Source organism: Myotis yumanensis, unplaced genomic scaffold (assembly GCF_028538775.1).
Source record: "Myotis yumanensis isolate MYYU_CA2020_CCGP unplaced genomic scaffold, mMyoYum1.0.hap1 SCAF_7, whole genome shotgun sequence".
Classification (NCBI taxonomy): domain Eukaryota; kingdom Metazoa; phylum Chordata; class Mammalia; order Chiroptera; family Vespertilionidae; genus Myotis; species Myotis yumanensis.
Genome location: NW_027223758.1, coordinates 21,842,930 through 21,867,183, shown reverse-complemented (window position 1 = coordinate 21,867,183; position 24,254 = coordinate 21,842,930). Strand labels below are relative to the sequence as shown.

Sequence of the window (24,254 nt, the reverse complement as noted above, 5' to 3'; positions counted from 1 at the left end):
GGAGTATAAATTGGGAAAATTGGGAATTCTGGCAGCATCTACTAAAGCTCTCTGTACTGAGATATATAGGATGGGGCAAAAGTATATTTACAGTTTTTCATAGGGAAAATAATACAAGAATAAATGGAGTTTTGCATACTCAAAACTATAAACCTATTTTTGCCCTACACATAGTTCCTATATATCCCAGCACTTTCAATAGGAATTTAGGCAGATAGTCACTAAAAGATAAGTACAGTCATGTTCAGAGAAGTATTATTTGTATGAATACTTTATATGTTGGAAATTAACCCCTTATCTCATATATTATTAGCAAATATATTCTTCCATACAGTGGGTTCCCTTTTCATTTTGATGTTGGTTTCTTTTGCTGTGCACAAGCTTCTTATTTTTCAGAGGACCTAAATAGATACTATTTCAAAGAGGACATACAAATGGCCAAAAGACATATGAAAAAATGCTCAATGTCACTAATAATCAGAGAGATGCAAATTAAAACAACAGTGAGCTACCACCTCACACCTGCCAGAATGGCTACCATCACTAAATTGACAAACAAGTGCTGGCAAGGATGTAGAGAAAAAAAGTATCCTAATACACTACTGGGAATGTACTAGGTACAAGAATGCAGATCGGTACAGCCACTATGGAAAACAGTGTGGAGTTTCCTTAAAAAAATTAAAAAATGGAACTGCCATTTGACCCAGTGATCCCATTTCAAGAAATATATACTAAGAAGCCTGAAACACCAATCAGAAAGAATATATGCACCCCTATTTTCAATAGCTAAGTTCTGGAAACAGCCCACATGACCATCAGTAGATGAATGGATAAAAAAGCTGTGGTGCATGTACACAATGGAATACTATGCAGGTGTAAAAGAGAAAGACCTCTTACCCTTTGAGACAGCATGGAGGAACCTGGAGAGTATTATGTTAAGTGACATAAGCCAGTCAGAAAAAGACAAGTATCACATGATCTCATTTATATGTGGAATCTAATGAACAAAATAAACTGACAGACAAAATGGATTCAGAGATATGGAAGCATGCAACAGACTGAGGATCCTCAGAGGGAGGGGCAGGGGAAGAGATCAACCAAAGAACCTAGATACATATATGCATAACCCATGGACACAGACAATAGTGGGATGAAGACCTGGGGAGGAGATAAGAATGGGAAGGAGGAAGGTCAATGGGGAAAAAAGGGACATCTGTGATACTTTCAATATTTTTTTTTAAAACAGCAGTATTATTTGTGTTAGCTAAAATCTGGAAATAATTTTCATCAGCAGTAAAATGGTATAATCAATCCAATATTGGACAGTAATAAGTAGAGCAATGAAAATACACAAATTACAGCCTCATATAACAACAAAAATTACACAAAAAATAATGTTCATCAAAAGAAACCAGGCATGAAAGAATATATATTGTTTATGATTTCAAATACATAAGATTTAAAAGCAGTGAAGACTAACCTAGGGCTGACAATTCCAGTATGGGTTGATGGTTGTGCAAATGTGTATATGATTTTATATTTCTGTGCTGAAGGATAAGGTTAAGAGGGTGCTGACCCAGAGTTTCAGGGTATTTATTTCCTTCAGTACTCTAGAATTGCAGATTTCATAATTTTCCTTAAATTTTGAACATTTATGACCTCAAAAATAATGATCATGTGTATAGTTATGGAATTTATCATTGCCAGGATCTGAAGAATAGCTAGTAGTTATATCTCCTTCCAGGTTTTTGACAACATGGAGAAGCTCAGAAACACATTGTGAGTCAGAAAGCTAATAGCTTTTCCTTTCTCTGAATGTTATGCATAGTTTTTAAAAGTCTGTTTAACCGGTTTGGCTCAGTGGATAGAGCTTCAGCCTATGGACTGAAGGGTCCCAGGTTAGATTCAGGTTAAGGGCACATGACCAGATTGCAGGCTCGATTCCCAGTGTGGGATGGGGTGGAGTGTGCAGGAGGCAGCCAATTGGTGATTCTCTCCCATCATTGATGTTTCTCTCTCTCCCTCTCTCTTCCTCTCTGAAATCAGTAAAAATATATTAATAAAATAAAATAAGAAAAAATACCCATTTAAAAAAATCACAAACAGTCTGTTGGGTTTCCAATATTATTTTAAAAATTGTGTCGATGATTTTATATATAAAATTAGAGCCTGGTGCACGAATTTGTGCACGAGTGTGGTCCCTTGGCCTGTCTGGCGATTGGGGGCGATTGGGGCCAATCGGGGCTGTCTCGCCCAGTCCCAATCAGGCCGATCAGGGCGGCTGACCAGGGGGAGGGACCGTGGGAGATGGCTGGCTGGAGGGAGCGATCACAGGAGGTTGGAGAGCCACGGGAGGTTGGCTGTGGGAGCACACTGACCACCAACGGGCAGCTCCTGCATTGAGCATCTGCCCCCTGATGGTCAGTGTGTATCATAGCTACTGGTCGGTCATCCGATCGACTGGTCATAATGGTCATTTAGGCTTTTATATATATAGATAATCATTTAGAGCAGTGATTCTCCAACTTTAATGTGCTCAAGAATCACCTTAAAGCTTGTGAAAAAGATGGCTTCAGTCCTATGCCAAGAAATTTTGCCTTGTTCTTCAGAACACATTTTGTGAATCTACCTTGAAGACTAAAGAATAAAAAAGTAGAAGTTTTAGAAGTTAGTGATTTGTGAAGTAGGAAATTAAATTATATCCAAGTCATTACCATTTTTGCTTAGAAACTTAACAAGCTTTCTTGTTATTGTTCACTAAAGTATTTAAAGTGATTAGCCTTGCTTTTGAAAATATCATTGTGTTAGGTTTCTATTTTTATTCTATCCCTTCAGTTTTCCTTTCCTTCTAGTAAATGATTCAGTATCTAGTGTGTCAGTCATTGTGCTAGGAATCTGGAAGGACTCAAATGTGCAAAAGACATCAATCTAGCCTTGGCAGTCTCATTTCAGAGACTGAAAATCATAAAGTAATCGATAATGTATAATGTATTAAATGACAAAGTCATTTGGAGTAGTGGAGAAGAATTCATGAAACCTGGCATTTATAGTAGCTCTTAACAGGGAGTAAGAGTTTGTCAAGGGGATGAAAGGGAATGGCATTTGGGTTAGTGAGAACAATGTTAGCAAAGCATTAAAAAGGCTGGTGTGATTAGAGTGCAGAGTGATGGGGGAGTTGTGAAAAATTAGGTTGGTAAAAATAGATTAGGGCAAGAGATATTATATTTTGATTTCAATTTATTTTAATGTTTAACTTAATACACCAGGGAAGTTGTAGTGAGTGTCAAGAGGAGCAAATTAATTTGGGATATTTTAAGAGTAGACTTGGTAATGTATATATTTTTAATATATATTTTATTGATTTTTTTACAGAGAGGAAGGGAGAGGGATAGAGAGTTAGAAACATCGATGAGAGAGAACCATCGATCAGCTGCCTCCTGCACATGTCCCACTGGGGATGTGCCCGCAACCAAGGTACATGCCCTTGACCAGAATCAAACCCGGGACCCTTCAGTCTGCAGGCCGATGCTCTATCCACTGAGCTAAACCGGTTAGGGCTAGACTTGGTAATATTTACAGATTAGTTGGATATGTGGTAGGAGACTTAAAATTGAACTGAAGTTAGAGGACTTAGGATAACTAACTGGAAGAGGTAATGACTGCAGAATCTAAGAAATCTAATTTCTAAATATCTCAACCATCCTATATAGTAAAAGCCTAATATGCTAAGTTTCTGGTTGTCCAGTTGTCCATTTAACCAATCAAAGTGTAATATGCTAATGATAAGCTGAGGCCACTCAACCACTCGCTATGATGTGCACTGACCACCAGGGGGCAGACAGTCGACCAGTCGCTATGATGTGCACTGACCACCAGGGGACAGACGACGAGTAGGTTAGCTTGCTACTGAGGTCTGGCCAATAGGGACTGAGTGGGAAGGGCTGGACATGCCCTGGAGCCCTCTGGCAGTCCCTACTCGGCTGGCCAACCTGCCACGTCCCTCCCCAGCCCCAATCGTGCACTGGTGGGGTCCCTCGGCCTGGCCTGCTCCCTCTCACAATCCAGGACCTCTCAGGGGATATTGGAGAGCCAATTTCAGCCCGATCCTGTACGCCAGGCCAGGGGACCTCACTCTAGTGTATGGATAAACAGGGAACTTCTAATCCAAATGGCCTTTCAGGTCTTATCTTTTTTTTGGTGTATTTTTTTACAGCTTTATTGAGGTATAATTAACAAATAAAATTGTAAGATATTTCAAGTGTACAACATGGTGACATAGGTACATATTGTAAAAGGATTCCCTCCATTACCTTATTTTTTCTGAAGTCACCAAGTATATGAGCACTTCCTCTCTCTTCTCTCACAGCCTAAAGCCATGTGTGTTTTTGTTTTCCTCTCACCCATATGCAAACAAAGCAGTGTGATCATGTAGTCTGCATCAAAAGCGTGTGTGTGACTTGGAAATTCTCTTTTAGGAGTTGAAAATAAAGAAATAATTAGAAGATTAATATATAAATAAAGATATTCAGATTATGTTATTTCTAACAAAAATGGGAATGATGTAAGTGCTCTCACAAAGAAATTGATTAGATAAATTGGTACATCTATTTGTTCAATGGCAGGTTAAGGAAAGGTTGGGCTGTTGTAACAGAGACCTATCAATGATTTCATGGTTGAATGAAGATTTAACTTTATTTCTTACTTTACAGTGGAATTTTCTGGTCAGCTGGACATTCTACTCCATGAGGTCAATTCTTTTTATTTTATTTCTTCACCATCTCTTGGGGCATTATGGTCTAAGTCCACTTGTAGGCACATCCATACTTTGGCTTTATTGAAACTGTGATTGCTAAGGTCACCAGTGATGACATAATTGTTATATCTAATGAGATGTTTTCAGTCCTCTATTACTTGTCTGTGACATTTGACAGTGCTGGTAACATGTTTATTAAACTTCCTCCTTCATAGGCCTCTGTTGCTTTCTCTCTTGTCTCTTTATTCCTCGTGTCTCTTTCATGTTCTTTCTCTTGGTTTTACCTATAAAGGTTGGTGTTCTCCAGTGTTCTGTTTTCGCTCATTTTCATTTCATGTCTACCCATGATGATTTCAGCCAGGGCCATTACATATGATGATGTCTCCCAAATCTGCATTTCTAGCCTGAAAACCTTTCTTTTGAGCACCAAGACTTGTACATACAGCACCTTTACTTAAATATTTTGCAGGAAGTTTAAATCTAAGATATCCAAGATGGACTTATCTTCCCTACTAAATTGGCTCTTCCATGCATTGCCTCTCATAGCCACCAAGTGAGAAACCAGGAAGTCAACCTCAGCAATTTCCTATCTTTCCTCCTCCAGTGAGACCCCTAACCTTTTATTAAATATTCCTCTTGAATATTTTTGCTGGTGCATGCCCTTTCCTGTATTTCCATGGTCTTAGTTCAAACCAAAACTATTTTAAGAGTTTCTTTGGGGATCTATGTTTCTGTTTGGGCTCCCTTCCAATTCTGCTTATTGATTAAATAGGTCACTGCTTTTTTGTGTTTTTTTTCCTACTGGTACTTAGCAGCTGTGTGTTTAAATTATGTAACATCTGGCATAGTGTCAAATGCAGTTCAGTTGTTAATAACAAAATTATACAAATGATAATACATTAAATGAAAAGAGCTTTTGAATACAGACAAACCAGGATTAGTAATTATATTAATTAATTATTACCATAATATTCAAAGAATCCTGAGAGAAAATGAAATACTTATTACTTTTGTGAAAATTCTTTTATATTGTCAATAATTATTATAGCCTTAAAAGTCATGGTTTCAAAACAATGTGGGTGTTGGTCACTTCATCTTAATTAAGATTCAGTTAACAGTTTGTTTCTCCTTATATATCTTCATGTTACCAGAGTGTTAATGTATGTTTGGTTGAATTTTCTTTTGTTGTTACTATAGCATTGTATTGTATTTCTACCTCATAGAATAGATCAGTATTTCTGAAGTGGCTTATCTATGCTTAAAAAGAAGTGAAATAGTAACAATAGTAACTTAAATGCCAGAACTCAGAATAAATGTAAATAATAGAGTCCCAGTGTAAATAGAGGAGGGATTGGGACTCATGATTTTGCATAAAAAAGAGAAAATGCACATATAAGATACATGATTAATATCTGCAGATTTGATTTTATTATATAGTCTTCTAATCCCTGGTGTGTGTTATGTTAGGAAACTTTGTCAACTAGTAGCAGAAAACTGCTGAGGCCTTTGCAATATTTTCAAAGCATGATAACCATTCTGATAAACCAATTACATTTTTTTCTAAGGCAAACCAAATAATGATTCTTTTATGGATGTGAAATTGCATTATGCAACTAAAGGGCAGATAGGACCTAAACAATGGATACCTCATTTAGAATTGGACTCTTTGAAATAAAAATAGGTAAATGAGAGCCTGCATAGTTTGTTGTTAAGAGCATGGGTTGCCTGGGTTCAAATCCCAGGGCTGTACTTAACTGCTGTGAATACTTGGTCAGACCACTTGATTTCTGTATGCCTCAGCTTCCTTATCTACATAGAGGGAATACTAATAATATGTACCACATAGATTTGTTATGAGGATTATAGAAGCTAATATTTGTAAGCATTAGAACAGCACCTAGCACATAGTTTGTGCTATACAAGTATTAGTTAAATATATAAACCACACTAAAAAAATTTCTATCAGAGGGAATGCTTTTATAAAGATGAGATTATGACTCATACAAATATAAAATGAACACATAACAATTTTATTTAACTCTGATTCAAAGGAGAATTTAAAGAACCAAACATTTACAGGCAGTAAGAAACTCTGAAATGAAATTTACAAATAAATGTAGATTGCCCACAGGACAATATCAGTTCCATTAAGGGGAACATAATTTATTTGCATTTACGTGGACAAGAATTGTTTTCATTATTATTTGTTTTCTACGATTTATGGAAATGTAAAATAGCTCATAGACAATGAGAGAGATTATGCTGATGGGTAAGATAGACAGGATGCCCACTAATCTTTTTCCCTCCATATCTTTCACAATTATTCTGACGTGCCAAACTATTAAAAATAATTATAAAATCAATGCAAAATTAATAATTTGTTATGCTCAGAGTATAAAGTAGAACGGAATAATTATTTTTTAAATACCACTTTTGAATGTCACATATTAAAAAAACACATAACACTTTAGTCAGATTTCTCTAAGCCCTTCCATTGTGAGACCTGTATAGCCCAGTTTTAGTAAGAATTCTGTTAAGTAAACTTAGGGAGAATTTTTTATGCTGGCTATCTGATCATCTTCTATATCTAATCTTAGAAGTCTTCCTCATCACTCTTTTTTTTTTTTTATTTTTTTTTTTTTATTTTCCTCTTAAAGTATTACAAAGGGTATTACATAAGTATCCTTTTTCCCCCCCCCGCCCTTGACAAACCACTACCCTCCCTTACCCCCCAGTGTCTTATGTCCATTAGTTATGCTTATATGCATGCATACAAGTCCTTCGGTTGATCTCTTACTCCCCTCCCTCCTGCCCCCCAACTCTCTCTGGCCTTCCCACTGCAGTTTGACAATCAGTTTGAGGCAGCTCTGCCTCTGTATCTATTATTGTTCAAAAGTTTGTAATGGTCTTTATTATCCATGAATGAGTGAGATCATGTGGTATTTTTCCTTCATTGACTGGCTTGTTTCACTTAGCATAATGCTCTCCAGTTCCATCCATGATGTTGCAAATGGTAGGAGTTCCTTCTTTTTAACAGCAGCATAGTATTCCATCGTGTAGATGTACCACAGTTTTCTAATCCATTCATCTACTGATGGGCACTTAGGCTGTTTCCAGATCTTAGCTATGGTGAATTGTGCTGCTATGAACATCTGGGTGCATATATCCTTTCTGATAGGTGTTTCTGGTTTCTTGGGATATATTCCTAGTAGTGGGATCACAGGGTCAAATGGGAGTTCCATTTCCAATTTTTTGAGGAACCTCCATACTGCCTTCCATAGTGGCTGCACCAGTCTGCATTCCCACCAGCAGTGCACAAGTGTTCCTTTTTCTCCACATCCTCTCCAGCACTTGTCGTTTGTTGATTTGTTGATGATGGCCATTCTGACAGGTGTGAGATGGTACCTCATTGTTGTTTTGATTTGCATCTCTCGGATGATTAGTGACTTTGAGCATGTTTTCATATGTCTCTTGGCTTTCTGAATGTCCTCTTTTGAAAGGTGTCTATTTAGATCCTTTGCCCATTTTTTGATTGGATTGTTTATCTTCTTTTTGTTAAGTTGTATGAGTTCCCTATAAATTTTGGAGATTAAGCCCTTATCCGATATGACGTTGGCAAATATGTTTTCCCACGAGGTGGGTTTTCTTGTTGTTTTGTTGATGGTTTCTTTTGCTGTGCAGAAGCTTTTTATTTTGATGTAGTCCCATTTGTTCAGTTTCTCTTTAGTTTCAACTGCCCTAGGAGCTGTATCAGTGAAGAAATTGTTTTGGCATATGTCTGAGATTTTGTTGCCTTTGTATTCTTCTAGAATTTTTATGGTTTCCTGTCGTACATTTAAGTCCTTTATCCATTTTGAGTTTATTCTTGTGTATGGTGTAAGTTGGTGGTCTAGTTTCATTTTCTTGCATATGTCTGTCCAATTTTCCCAACACCATTTATTGAAGAGACTATCTTGGCTCCATTGTATGTTCATGCCTCCTTTGTCAAAAATTAATTGAGCATATTGGTTCGGGCTAATTTCTGGACTCTCTATTCTATTCCACTGATCTATATGTCTGTTCTTGTGCCAGTACCAGGCAGTTTTGAGAACAGTGGCTTTGTAATACAGCTTGATATCTGGCATTGAGATCCCACCTACTTTGTTCTTTCTCAGGATCGTTGCAGCTATTCGGGGTCTTTTTTTATTCCAGATGAATTTTTGGAGAGTTCGTTCTAGATCTTTGAAGAAGGCCATTGGTATTTTAATGGGAAGTGCGTTGAATGTATAGATTGCTTTGGGTAGTATGGACATTTTAATGATGTTGATTCTACCAATCCAAGAACATGGTATGTTCTTCCATCTGTTTATGTCTTCCTCTATCTCTTTTTTCAACGTCCTGTAGTTTTCTGAGTAGAGGTCTTTAACCTCTTTAGTTAAGTTTATTCCTAGGTATCTTAATTTTTTTGGTGCGATGGTAAATGGGATTGTTTTTCTGATCTCCCTTTCTGAAAGTTCACTGTTGGTGTATAGAAATGCCTCAGATTTCTTGGGGTTAATTTTGTATCCTGCTACATTGCCAAATTCATGTATTAAGTCTAGTAGCTTTTTGATGGAGTCTCTAGGGTTTTGTATGTATAATATCATGTCATCTGCAAATAAGGACAGTTTTACTTCCTCTTTTCCAATTTGGATGCCTTTTATTCCTTCTTCTTGCCTAATTGCAATGGCTAATACTTCCAGTACTATGTTGAACAGGAGTGGTGAGAGTGGGCATCCCTGTCTTGTTCCTGTTCTTAGGGGAAATGGTGTTAGTTTTTGTCCATTGAGTATGATGTTGGCAGTGGGCCTGTCATATATGGCTTTTATTATGTTGAGGTATGATCCTTCTATTCCCACCTTTCTGAGAGTTTTTATCAAAAATGGGTGTTGGATTTTGTCGAATGCTTTTTCTGCATCAATTGATATGACCATGTGGTTTTTTTCTTTCAATTTGTTTATGTGATGTATCACATTTATTGATTTACGGATGTTGTACCATCCTTGCATCTCTGGGATGAATCCTACTTGGTCATGGTGTATGATCCTTCTGATGTACTGCTGGATCCGATTTGCTAAGATTTTGTTGAGGATTTTGGCATCTATGTTCATGAGGGATATTGGCCTGTAATTCTCTTTCATTGTGATGTCTTTACCTGGTTTTGGTATTAGGGTGATGCTGGCTTCATAGAATGAGCTTGGAAGCATTCCTTCCTCTTGAATTTTTTGTAGTAGTCTGAGGAGGGTAGGTTTTAGTTCTTCCTTGAATGTTTGGTAGAACTCCCCTGTGAAGCCGTCTGGCCCTGGGCTTTTGTTTGCTGGAAGCTTTCTGATGACTGCTTCAATTTCTTCCATAGTTATTGGCCTATTGAGGTTTTTAGATTCTTCCTGATTGAGTTTTGGAATGTTGTATTTTTCTAGGAATTTGTCCATTTCCTCCAGGTTGTCCAGTTTGTTGGAGTAGAGTTGCTCGTAGTATTGTTTAACAATCATTTGTATTTCTGTGGGGTCTGTTGTTATTTCGCCTCTATCATTTCTGATTTGGTTTATTTGGGACCTCTCTCTTTGCTTCTTGGTGAGCCTGGCTAGGGGTTTGTCAATCTTGTTTATCCTTTCAAAGAACCAGCTCTTGGTTTCATTGATTTTCTGTATTGTTTTTTTGGTCTCTATTTCATTGATTTCTGCTCTAATCTTTATTATCTCCTTCCTTCTGCTCACTCTGGGGTTTTCTTGTTGCTCTCTTTCTAATTCTTTGAGTTGTAGAGTTAGATGATTGACTACCATTTTTTCTTGTTTTTTGAGATAGGCCTGTAGAGCTATAAACTTCCCTCTCAGGACTGCTTTCATTGTGTCCCAGAGGTTTTGGATTGTTGTGTTTTCATTGTCATTAGTGTCCAGGATGTTTTTAATTTCTTCTTTGATGTCATCGGTAACCCAATCAATATTTAATAACATGCTATTCAGCTTCCAAGTGTTTGAGTATTTTGGGTTGTTTTTATTGTAGTTTATTTCTAACATTATGCCATCGTGGTCTGCGAAGAAGCTTTTTATGATTTCAATCTTCTTGAATTTGTGGAGACTTTGCTTGTGACCCAATATGTGGTCTATTTTTGAATATGTCCCATGAGCACCTGAGAGGAATGTATATTCCGCAGCTGTGGGGTGAAGTGTTCTGAAGATGTCAATTAAGTCCATCTGATCTAGTGAGTCATTTAGGATTGCTGTTTCTTTGCTGAGTTTTTGTCTAGCGGATTTATCCAGTGATGTCAGTGGTGTATTAAAGTCCCCTACTATGATTGTATTGTTGTCGATCTCTCCCCTGATATCTTCCAGAAGTTTTCTTATGTATGTGGGTGCTCGTGCATTGGGTGCATATATGTTTACCAGGGTTATATCTTCTTGTTGTATTGATCCCTTTAGTATTATGAAGTGGCCTTCCTTATCTCTGGTTATGGCCTTCACTTTGAGATGTACTTTGTCAGATATAAGTATTGCTACCCCAGCTTTCTTTTCCTTTCCATTTGCGTGAAAGATATTTTTCCATCCCTTCACTTTCAGTCTGTGTGAGTCCCTTCTAATGAGGTGGGTCTCTTGTAGACAGCAGATGTATGGGTCATGTTTTTTTATCCATTCAGCCACTCGATGTCTTTTGGTTGGAGCATTTAGTCCATTTACATTTAAAGTTATTATTGAAAGGTATTTGTTTGTAGCCATTTCTTTTTGTGTGTGTGTGTGTGGCTGTTTTCTTTCTGAGCTTGATATTTCTTCTTTTTACACCAGTCCCTTTAGCATTTCTTGCATGGCTGGCTTGGTGGTGATAAACTCCCTTAGCCCTTTTTTGTCTGTGAAGCTTCTTATTTCCCCTTCAATTTTGAATGATAGCCTTGCTGGATAGAGTATTCTTGGATTCAGTCCTTTGCTTTGCATCACTTTGTAGATTTCCGTCCATTCTTTTCTGGCCTGATGTGTTTCTGTTGAGAAATCATTTGATAATCTAATGGGAGATCCCTTGTATGTTACTTTCCGTCTCTCTCTTGCAGCCTGTAAGATTCTCTCTTTATCCTGAACGTTTGCCATGGTAATTATGATGTGTCTTGGTGTGGGTCTTTTCGGGTTCACCTTGTTTGGGACTCTCTGGGCTTGTGTGACTTTTTTCTTCCCCACCTCAGGGAAGTTTTCTGATATTATTTCTTCGAATAGGTTTTCTAATCCATGTTCATCTTTCTGTTGTTCTGGCACCCCTATTATTCGTATGTTGTTTCGTTTCATGTTGTCCCAAAGCTCCCTTAGGCTCTCCTCCTGTCTTTTAATTTTTTTCTCCATTTGCCGTACAGTTTGAGTGTGTTTTGCTTCCTTGTCTTCTAATTCACTAATTCGGTCCTCCGCTTCTCCCAGTCTACTGTTGATACTTTCAATGGAGTTTTTTATTGAAGCTATGTCACTCTTCATTTCTTCTTGGGACTTACTTAAGTTGTTGATTTTTTCATCTGTTTCTTCTAGCTTCTTGCATAAGTAGTTGAGTTTTTCATCTGTTTCTTCTTGCTTCTTGAACATGTGGTGCATGTACTCTAGGAACCTTATTCTGAATTCTTTTTCCATCATGTTGCATATCTCTGTCTCACTTAGCTGCTTTTCTGGCGAGTCCTCCTTTTCTTTCCTTTGGGGGTTTCTTTGCCTACCCATGTTTGATCTCGCTGACATATGTAGATGTTGAGGTGTTCAGTGGCTGCTCCCTGGGTGGCAGGGGCTCCTTGGGTTGTGGTTGCTGCTCAGACGGTTGCGGTAGCAGCTGCTTTCCAGTTGGCAGCAGCTCCTCTGGTGGGTGTTGTTCACAGCTGTGTTGGCTCTTCTGGCTGGTGGGGGGAGGCTTCACGTACAGTTGCTGTTCCACAGACAGAGGGTGTGGTGATCAGGAGGCTGTGGTGATCAGGAGGCTGCGGTGATCAGGGGGCTGCTGTTGCTTGGATCTGCTGCGTTGATTTAAAGGCACAAAATACAACAGAGCAAGGCACAACGTACCAGGCACTGAACACAAGTATATTCACAATATTAATAACTCCAAATAAAGGTGACCAACCGAATTAAGAGAATTAGGGGATAAGGGAGAAAGAAGAGAAGAAGATAAAAGAGAGAACAGAAAAGAAAAATAAGAAAAAAACAAACAAAAAAGGAGTGCAAAAATAGAATTGGGAAAAAAGAGGGGGGAAAAAAGAGAGCGAAAAAAGAGAATGAAGTAGAAGTGGGGAAGAGACTCCCCGTATGAGGAGCAAACTCCAATAGAACTGCCACTAATCTCAACAAATTCCAGCAACAGATCCCTGGAGATGAATGCAAACTACAAACCACCAATAATATCAGAGGGGTAAGGGAAAACAGAAGCACAAAAATAGCTGGGGTGGGGTGGGGGAGGGAAGGGAAAAACCAGCAGAAAAAAAAAAAAGAAAAAGAAAAAGAAAAAGAAAAACAACCTCACAACCAGTCCTAAAAAAGAAGAAAAAACACAAAACAAAACAAACAAACAAATTTAAAAAAAAAAAAAAAAAAAAAAAAAAAAAAGCCCAATATATTCAACAATCAAGAAAACAATAGAAAGATAAGAGAGAAAAAAAAATGGTTGGAAAGTGAAGAAGGATAAAGAATAGGTGTATAAGGATTTAGAGCAGTAGATTGGAAATAGGATATATAAGTAGGGTGGAATTAGACAGGGGGTAAAAAGAGGGAATTGGGAAGGTCTGGAGCAGGAATAGGGTAAGAGAAACAGGACACCAAAAGGGGAAAAGTAAGGAAGAGGGTTTTAGCAAAGAGGTGGAATTGAGATAGGGAAAATTAATGCTAAAGGAACGATGAAAATAGAATGGAGAACACTAATCCCAAAAGAAAATAAAGAGAAAATAAAATGGCACTTTAAAAAATGGTAAAATGGTAGGAGTAATAATACTGGTTAAAAATAAAAATGTGGTAATTGAAAGGGTAAAATCAGGTGATGGAAAAAGAAGAAAAAGAGAAAAAAAAATTGGTTTCTTAGTAAAAAGGTGAAAAAATTAAAAAGAAAAAGAAAAAGAAAAAATTTGCAGTAGTGATGGTCTTTCGGTTCTTCTACTCTTCAGCCTGGTTCGCCTTGGTCCTGCCAGGTATTTAGGAGAGTGTTGCCTGCATTACACTGTTCCTCCGTGTTGTAAATCACAGTCCTGATTTTAAAGCAGGCCGTATTTGTGATCCAGTCTGCCTTAATTTGTATTCCCCTAAGAGTCAGTTTGTGGCTCAACCTCTGGGTGGCAGTGTTTTTGGGTTGGCCTCTGAGGCTATACAGCTTCTCTATCCTTTTTTAATCCTTACCCTGCTCTGTGTTGTTGGTGGGACTGAAAATCCCTCTATAGGCCAGACCCTGGTAACTCCCAGGGACTAATCAGCTTGTTTTAGTCCTTTATCTCATACCGGGTGGAATCTGGGTGTGGCTGTGCTCCTTGCCTGGGGGGCTGGGGGGAGGAATTCCACCCTCTGGAGGAATGGCTGCCCCAGTCCTGGGCCCAGGGGGGTCTCAGCACTCAATTCGCTGCCACCTCCTCCGGCTCCCCCTCTTTCCTCAGCCTCTCCCCAGATTCCCCTCGTCTGCACCTTCACCCTCTCTTCAGCACAGGTGAGTGTCTGTATCCGAACTGTCCTATGAGCAGGGTTCAGTGAAAACAAAGAAACAGACAAACGCCGGCCGGCCGCGGAAACGCTCCTCTTACCGGTCTGGGAAACGCTCCTCTTACCAGCACTGCATGGTCTGGGAAACGCTCCTCTCTTATGGGCACTGCACGGTCTGATCAGTTCCTCAGGATGCCCCCTTTAGTCTCAGTTCTCCGCAATCACAAAATCCAAATCTCAAATCTCCTGGCGCCAGCAAACCCGCGGAACTCCTTACCCTGGTCAGGGTCTGTGTCTGTCCCAAGAGACGCGGCTGTCTGCCATGCGGTCTCCCTCCGACCCTCTGGGCTCAGGTCTGGTAAACTTTCCTGCCCAGATCCCTGGTTTTTAACCTTTCCAGGGGAGGTATGCCCTTCCAGGCTGCAAGCCGTCTCACCAGCTGAGTAAATTTGCCAATTCGGGGTGGGTGTTATTAGTTTCAGCTGCTTACTCCGTTTGCTCCGGGACAAGACCTGGGACGCGTCTGCCTATATCGCCGCCATCTTGCTTCCTCCTCTTCCTCATCACTCTTGACTGATTGGGGATTCATTGTTTAGTTGAACTCCTGAGACAGCACTCTGGATGACAGTCAGTGGAAGCATAATAGAGAAAGATTTTTAAATAAGATTCTAAGTATAGGATAAAAATCATATGATCTATATCAATAAATGAAGAAAAGACATTTGACAAAATTCAGCATCCATTTTTGATAAAAACTTTTAGCAAAGTGGGAATAGAGGGGTTGTACCTCAACATAATAAGGGCCATATATGACAAGCCTCCAGCCACCATCATAAACTTAACCAAGGAGGTAAAAGACTTGTACTCAGAAAACTACAGGACATTAAAAAAAGAAATGGAGGAAGATACAAACAAATGGAAGAATATACCATGTTCATAGATGGGAGGAATTGACATCATTAAATGTCCAAACTACCCAAAGCAATCACTGGATTCAATGCAATCCATATTAAAATAACATTGGCATATTCCACAGATCTAGAACAAATATTCTAAAACTTTATATTGAACCAAAAAAAGACCACTAATAGCTGCAGCAATTTTGAGAAAGAAGAACAAAGTTGGAGAAATCACAATACCAGATTTGTAATGAATGGTATTGGTGTAAGAACAGGCACATAGACCAATGGAACAGAACAGAGAAACAAAAAATTGACCCAAGCTATACAATCAATTAATATTTGACAAAGGAAACAAGAGCATGCAATGGAGTAATGACAGTCTCTTCAATAAATGGTGTTGGGAAAATTGGACAGGTACATGCAAAAAAGATGAAACTAGACCACCAGCTTACACCATACACAAAAAATAAACTCAAAATGGATAAAAGACTTAAATGTAAGTTATGACACCATAAAAATCCCAGAAAAAAACATAGGCAGCAAAATCTCAGACATCTCTCATAGCAATATGTTTTTCTAGGGCAAGGAAAACAAAGGAAAAAATAAACAAATGGGAGTACATCAAACTATAGAAAGCTTCTACACAGCAAAAAAAATCATCAACAAAATGAAAAGGGATCCCACTGTATGGGAGAACATATTTGCTAATGATACATCTCATAAGGAGTTACTTTCCAAAATATATAAAGAATTCATACAAATTAACAAAAGAAGACAAACAATCCAATTTAAAAAGTGAGTAAAGGACCTAAATAGACACTTCTCCAAAGAGGACACACAGATCGCCAAGAGACACATGAAAAAATGCTCAAAGTAACTTATCATCAAAGAGATGCAAATCAAATAACAATGAGGAATCACTTCACACCTGTCAGAATGGCTACCATCAACAAATCAACAAATGACAAGTGCTGGCAAGGATGTGGAGAAAAGAGAACCATAGTACACTATTGGTGGGATGCAGACTGGTGCAACCACTATGGAAAACAGTATGGAGTTTCCTCAAAAATTAAAAATGGAACTGCCATTTTACCCAGAGATTCCACTTCTAGGAATTTATTCGAAGAATACCAAACACCAGTAAGAAAGAATATATGCACCTTTATGCTCATAGCAGCACTATTTACAATAGCTAATATTTGGAAGCAGCCCAAGTATCCATTAGTAGATGAGTGGACAAAAAAGCTATGACACATTTACATCATGAAATACTATGCAGAAAGATCTGTTACCCTTTGAGATAGCATGGAAGGACCTGGAGAGACTATGCTAAGCAAAATAAGCCAGTCAAAGAAAGATAAGTATCACATGATCTCACTCAGATGTGGAATCTAATGAACAAAATAAACTGTAGAACAAAATAGATCCAAAGACATAGAAGCATGGATCAGACTGTCAAATCTCAGAGGGAAGGGAGGGGTGGGTGGATGGATGGGAAGAGATCAACCAAAGAACTTGTATGTATATATGCGTAACCCACTGACACAGACAATAGGGTGGTGGAGGCCTGGCATGGGAGGCAGGGGTGGACTATAAGGGGTCAATGGGAGGAAAAAGGGGACATATGTAAAACTTCCAACAATAAAAATTTAAAGAAATTCAAACATAAAAAGAATTGTATAACCAAGGCTTTAACTGGAAAGTCATACTTCAGAATGGTGTACAGAATCAGATATTATCTGAGAGTTTTGAGGAACTAAGGTTGACTTTATAGAGCTAATGCTTACACAGCCCTTTTGGAAATAACAGCAGTGTACTTGGTTTATAGGGTTCCCAGCCTTGTGGCTAAGTAAGGCAGGTTACTTTCTGGCAAGCCTAGGAACTTTAGGATATGTTTGGAAATGTGAGGATAGAGGAATTCACCCAAATTATAGGTATTGCAGACTCTAGTTCTTGGCTTGGCTTCCTAGTCTTGAGAAGTTTGGTTTCCTAGTCTTGAGAAGTTTTAAAAAGTCTAACCTGAGATTCTTTATTAAAAGTTCCAGGAAAGCAAACTCAAAGGAGCTAAGTGGTCAATTACCATTCTTGTTGCACTTACATAAATAATCAGGCCAGACTTAATGAGACAACTTATTTTGTAAACAAGAATAAAAATGGGGAGGTGATTCTAGAGACACTTTTATGTTTCAGTGGAAAACTAATGTGTACCTCTGTGGCTTATCAAATTCAAGCCCTATTTATTGTCTTGAACATTTTGTCAAGTCTAGTTTCCTCCAATATTTGGCTGCAACTGTTGAAATGTTTTGAATTTTTCTTCCCTCCTTCTGCTTTGGCATCACCGAGAACTAAAACTGCCCCTGTCCTGAAGCCCTGCAAGCAGAAGCTGGAGGACCTGATATAAACCTCAAAGAAGTCATCATAACACATCATGTGTGGTCAATCTTCTTGCTTGCTGTTGTGTGGGCCCTTCAGAAAATTCATTGGAACACCTGATGCCATCACCAAGAACATTCAAACGGCAAAATATGGTTCTAGCCCAACATGAAGAAATCTTCTCAACTGTCTGCCCTCTGGACTCATAATCTGGGTTTATAGAGGCAGCTCCATTCATTAATCTTTATTTTTCTTTTTATTTTCATAGACATTATCCTCACTAAATGCATGACTGCTCACATCACCCTAGCCAGTATCATCTACTGCCAAGTCTCAATTGTTGGTTCAGTTGGTCCTTAATGAACGAAAGACAACCTAATGAAAAATGGACTTACATTGATCAAAGGAAAGGAGAATGTCTCTTTTTTCCTTGAATGAGAGGAGAGACTGACAAAGACTCTCTAACTAAACTTTAGTGAGGTTTCACTAAGCTCTTTTCTCAACTTGGCCCCATCCTTGCCAGATTTGCATAGCACAGTTTTAGCAAGAATCCTGCCTAATCAGTTTAGAGAAAATTCCCTACCCTTTATATCTAATCACCCTCAATATCTAATTAAAATTCCACACCTCTGCCCCTATTCCCCAGGTTATATCTGATCACCCTGGCCTGCCTGTAGTAAGAGCCCTAAGTCTTTTTAACCACAATTTCCCTCCATCCCCAGTGTTTCCTCTTAGTAATTTTCCTTCCATTGATTCCCACTTTGTTCCTTGGCTATAAAACCCCATTTGTTCTTTCTGTGTTTGCTATTGAGCTCTGTTCTATACTGAGGTCTCTTTTCTTCTATTGCAGCCATTTCTGAATAAAAGTTGTTTTTACTATTTTACTCTCTATCTCTCTCTGGTTTTTTAAAAAATATAATCAATAGTATACAATCCGGAAGAACAATTACTATCATAAGTGCGCACCGACAGATATTTCAACTTGCAGTTAGATAAATCCAGTAATATACAAAATGCGAATTGGTGCTTTGTGCACATATAGAATGCCCATGAGGGAGTGATACTTGACAGTGTTCTGTTTTATGTATTAATGAAAACCCAGGATATAGATTGGATCAGTGCTGATGGAACACAGTTGTGTGAAAAAGAAGTGCATTGCTGTTCAAACAAAATAAGTGGCCTCTAGAGGTAATTTACATTGTTGTAGTTACAGAAAATAGTTGGTGGTCAAAACTATGCCATTTGGTTTTGGTTTATTGTTGATCAGGAAATGCTGATAATTAATATTATTAATTGTAGTTTTTTAGTACATTTCTGCCTTTTTGATAGACCATGTGATGAATTGGGCAGCAAGTATAAGTCTGGCTAGGAGGAAAAAAGATGCTCATGAGAGAGAGATAAAAATATTTACGTTGCTGATCATTCTAATAAGATCAGTTTGAATAACTTACTTGACTGACCTGCAAGAGCAGTATATTTATTCAATATATTCAACTGCTTGAACCTTTATTTAGGCTCAAAATATTCCATTTTTTTAAGTTTGCTGGTGAGAAATTAAGATTTCTTTTAAGAAAACTGGACTGTGGTACAAATGGTTTAAACTTCGATACTTTCCAATACCATTATTTAAATTTTGCAGAAAGAAATACATGGTTTATTGTCACATTAAAAGTCACATTACTCTACATGCAATATTACATACATATGCTTCATGAAAAAAGTGAAGAAATACTTTTCAGAACTAAATGCAACTAGGAACCCTGGCCAGGAAGTTCAGTTGGTTAGAATGTCATCCTGATAGGCCTAGGTCTCGGGTTTGATCCCCAGTCAGCGTGATACCATTGTAATTAGCTAGTTATTAGTAATTGGAAAGGAACAAAAGGGAGGCCAGACTTTATAAACATGGCCATCTGGGCAGCTTCACCAGGAAGCTACAATGTCACACTCCCTAGGGAAGCACCAGTCCATTCCCTGGAGATCACTGGGGAAGGGGAAAGTTGGACACTTGCTCAGTAAAGTTGGGGTGATATAGGGAAGGTGCCTCTTTGTCTAACCTGGGACAGAAATCATTGGCCAGAGGGGATGGGGCCATTGCAAGCCTCCCAAAATTTGGGAATATATAATCCTGCAGACAAAGGAGCTCTCTCTCTTGGCTCTTGGCCCTCTGTTCATCTGGCTTTGCTCCTGCCCATGTTCCCTCAAAAACCATCTGGTCCTGTGGATCCCACATGCAATGGACTGATGGACTATAGCTAGGAACACAAACTAAGCTAGCCTGATGCTGGATTAGGCTGTGAAGACATGGAATGGAAACTCTGGACAATAGCTTTAATCCTAGCTCTGCTGAAAGCAAAATGAGACTTTTTCTTTGGTGGGACAGAGTGAAATAGGACCTTGGAAACTAAGGGGTTTGATTGCGAAGAAATAAAGCTTTTTACAATACTTTCTTCTCCTGTATGAATCTCAGAAAATTCGTTTTCTCATGACATCCAAGAAGCCCTCTTCCAGCAACAGCAGATGGAGACACAGAGAGCTCCCCACCAATGACACATACAAAATTCCCCCATGAATGCATAAAAAAGTGGAATAACAAATCAATGTTTCTATGTCAATGTTTCTCTCTCTGTCTCTCTCTCTTCCTCCCTCCCCTTCCTCTCTCTCTCTTAAAAAGAAGCAACTGGAGGATGGATTAGGAATCCTTAACTCTTTCACCCAAGTTTAAACAATTAACCTTTCACTTTCATTTGTGATATGCTTTTCAATTTAATGCCTGATGGAATTCTGAACCTGTCTTCACTGAAAGGTCTTTAAATGTCTAGATTCAAATAGTCCAAATATCCAGAAATTTATGTCAAAGCCACCAAGTATTTGTTGTCTTTCAACCATCTTTAATTGGAAACAGGTCTTTCTAATTTGGTAAAAGTAGTAAGAATCGAAATTGATTGGATGTGGAATTCAAGGTCTTCTGGCTCAAAGTCTTTGTCTTTGGGCCAGTCACTGGCAGCTTGGTAAGAGCACAAAAAGTCCAATCTCTTCCACTGATAGGGAATAGTAACAACAACAACAATAATAAATATATTGATACTTGATTGAAAACAATTTTTACTTTGGTTATTGGGGCCCAAAGACAATTCAAGTGACATAACCTGTCACCTCTAATCACTCAGATACCTCAAATTGTATGCTCATCTGAGAGAATCATAGTGAATTAATAGCATTATCATCCCCATTGAAAGATTTGCACAAATCATGAATATTTTTAAAAATTGGAGTCCATAAATCAGTTTTTAGAGAGATATCTTAAAAAGCATAACATTTTATTGTATTTTAATTTCATAGAGCTTTGTTTAATGTCTTAATATTACTATTTGTTTAAAAGAAAATGCAGACTATATTATTTCTCTAAAACATTTTAAAATGTCAGGTTTTAGAATGTAATTTTTTACTTTTAATTATACTACCTTGCTGGTTGTTGTGTGTAGGACAGAGCTATTTCTCTTTTAAATCTAGCAGTGCCTTCTAGAGTCAAAGGTTCATATAATTTAAGAAATGAGTAGTTTTACACATTCAAATATACTTAATCCATTTCATTCTAAGGGATAGCTTGTTAGTTAGAAGTAGCAAAGAGCTGAATCTAAATTTTTTTTCTGAGTAAATATTATTTTCAATAATGTCTTTTAGGTAACCGAACAAAGTAGAAATAAGCTCATTCACTGTGAAAATTTGTTTTGTCTTGGTGTTTGTGCATATTTTTCTTATCTCCTTGTGAAACTGGTGCTACATAATTTTATTTCAAAATTGACATTTTAATAACAATAATAAAAATTTATTTTTTGGTTGACCAATATAACATGCCTACACGTATTGAGTGCTTATTATATACATGATACTGCATTTGTATTTAGGAATACACAATATGTGGAAAATAAGGCACACCCCTGATAACTTACACATTTATTTCCACTTGTCTAATATATTAGAGTGTGACTCATATTGGCTTTTGTATCAAAATTATATTTATTAAATTGATTAATAATATTACTATTAATATATATTTCTTTTTTATTACAGAAGAAAATACTCAGGAAACATCACAGGTGAAGAAAAATTTGAGTGAAAAAGTTTCTCTCTATAGAGGTGACATCACATTGCTAGAGGTAGATGCTATAGTCAATGCAGGTGAGTAGTTGATTTTTTTTCATGTATTTGTTATACAGTATTTCTTATTTAAAATATATTTTTATAAACAGGAATATTAGTATTATAGAAAAGGATATCATTCCTGGTATAGAAATGTCATATGCATTTTTCTGCTTGAGGATTTATTTTTGTGTATGTGCCACAGTTAATGTGCTGACTCTACATAGTAGAGAAGAGGATACTGGAGCAATGGAAAGGTGACAGATTTTACAGAAAATTCTTTGGAAAGAAATTTAGCAGCTGTATTACTGCTGGTTTTATGCTTGAGGTAACAATTGGCCAACATAAAAACAAGTTTCCTAAGCTTTTTTTCAAAAAAGAATAGGTTATAAAGAGATGATTGAATTATACTATACAAAAATAAAATGTAAAGAAGTTTTTTCTGTGATTTCCAAACCTCAGTTATTTATTTTCAACTTTTCATATTAGCTATGAATTACTTACTTTAACTATTTTAATAATCAATTATCTAAGTCATTTTCATGCTTGAACACTGAAAAATAACAGTGTTAAACTAGTATATGGTGGTCTGGATCTTTTATGTATTTTACTATGTGGCTATATATCAAGAAATATGTAATAGTTGTGATTCCTTAAAATTAAATGTTGGCTTTATTTAAAAAGATGATTTCAACAGGAGAAGAGGACTATTGCAAAAAGAGAAGGGTGACTATTGCAATAGGAAGAGCTACTTCAACTATGAGATCTATAAACACCTCAAAGGTCAAGCAAAATAGGGCTTTTTTTTTTTTTCAGAGAAGAATGAATAGGCTAAAAAGAATTGGGTGTGGAGCAAGGGGGTAAATGAGTGGCATGATCAGACAGTGGATCAGGGAATGTTTTTCCCTGAGGTCAGCTGATTCTTGAGAGGGGTCATCAAGGAGGGGCTGTTAACCATCCATTTTCAAGAATGGGTCAAAACTCATAGGCTTGGAAGAAGGACTAAACTTGACTAAAATTTGATCAAGTCCAGGCATTGACCAACCAGAATGGTTGATGGGGACAAATAGTTCAGCTAATCATTAAAGAATGGAAATTTGTAGGGTCTATGCCAGTGATGGCGAACCTTTTGAGCTCAGAGTGTCAGCATTTTGAAAAACCTTAACTCTGGTGCCGTGTCACATATAGAAATTTGTTGATATTTGCAACCATAGTAAAACAAAGACTTGTATTTTTGATATTTATTTTATATATTTAAATGCCATTTAACAGAGAAAAATCAACCAAAAAAATGAGTTTGCATGTCACCTCTGACACGCGTGTCATAGGTTCGCCATCACTGGCTATGCCTTGGTTTTGTCATAGGTTACAAGGGGTTGTCCATGAGTTTTATCTAAGTTACATGAGGAAGAGGTGGGGGGGAGGTCAATTTCTTGAATGTTCCTGTTTTCCAGGGGTACAGGATTGAGGTAAAGTTCAAGTTTGTCTTAAGGTTCTCTCTGATGATGATTAAATTCACACAGGATAGTAGGGACATGCCTTGATAGGTAAATAAAAGGGTGTCATGAAGAACTCTAACATTGTTCATCATAAGCATGGTTCTGGCAGCTTAGCAGGAAGTCTGGAAGCCTAGCCAGCTTGTTCTTCCCTCAGAATTGGCTGTTAGTCACTTTGTACTGTATCTGCTTTGCTTTCAGGTTTTTGCTTTCTCTTCTTCTGATACCTCTGTACTTCCTTTCTCATCTGTTGCCTCTCTAAAGAGAGAGGATCTTCTTGGTGATTTATGAGTCACTTCTTTTGGATAGAATTCCATCTTCAGATTACCTTGCAGGCTACATGTCTCCCTTATATCTAGTCTCTATAGACTGTTCATTCGTTGTCTGGGTACCAAGATGCCTTTCTCTGATCTGGGGGGCCTCTGGAGGAGACAGGCCCTTGCAAGGTCTCATAAACACTTCTTCAGTACAGAGGTTTAATTAGATTATCACTGCAGTTATTAAGTTGTCAGTGATTTATTATGCTAATTAATTCTATAAATGTGGGCTTTAATTTAAAAATATTTATCTGTTTATTTTTATTTTTCAAAAACTTATTGTGGTGACATCGGTTAGTAAGATTATATAGGTTTCCCCTCAGCTGGATGGCTCAGTTGGTTGGAGCATCATTCTTTACACCAAAAAGGTTGTGGGTGTGATTCCTGGTCAGGGCACACACCTAGGTTGTGCGTTTGATCCCCATGGGGCTGCGTATTAGAGGCAACCAATTGATGTCTCTCTCTCTCTCTCTCTCTCTCTCTCTAAAAATTAATAAACATATCCTTGAGTGAGGATTAAAAAAATATTATGTAGGCATCAAGTATACATTTCTATGGTACATCATCTGCATATTGTGTTTAACACCCAAAATCTTCTTCTGTTACCATGTATTTGATTCCCTTTA

General features: G+C 37.7%; 1 protein-coding gene across 3 annotated transcripts in view; it reads left to right on the top strand.

Moving 5' to 3' along the window:
• MACROD2 (mono-ADP ribosylhydrolase 2) overlaps positions 1-24,254 on the top strand; it is a 1,930,060-nt gene that overhangs the window by 51,422 nt on the left and 1,854,384 nt on the right. For all 3 annotated transcript variants that reach the window (XM_070421435.1, XM_070421436.1, XM_070421434.1), the window contains exon 3: positions 21,747-21,854. In XM_070421435.1, coding sequence (XP_070277536.1) covers positions 21,747-21,854 — 108 coding nt within the window. The remainder of the gene's footprint in view (positions 1-21,746; positions 21,855-24,254) is intronic.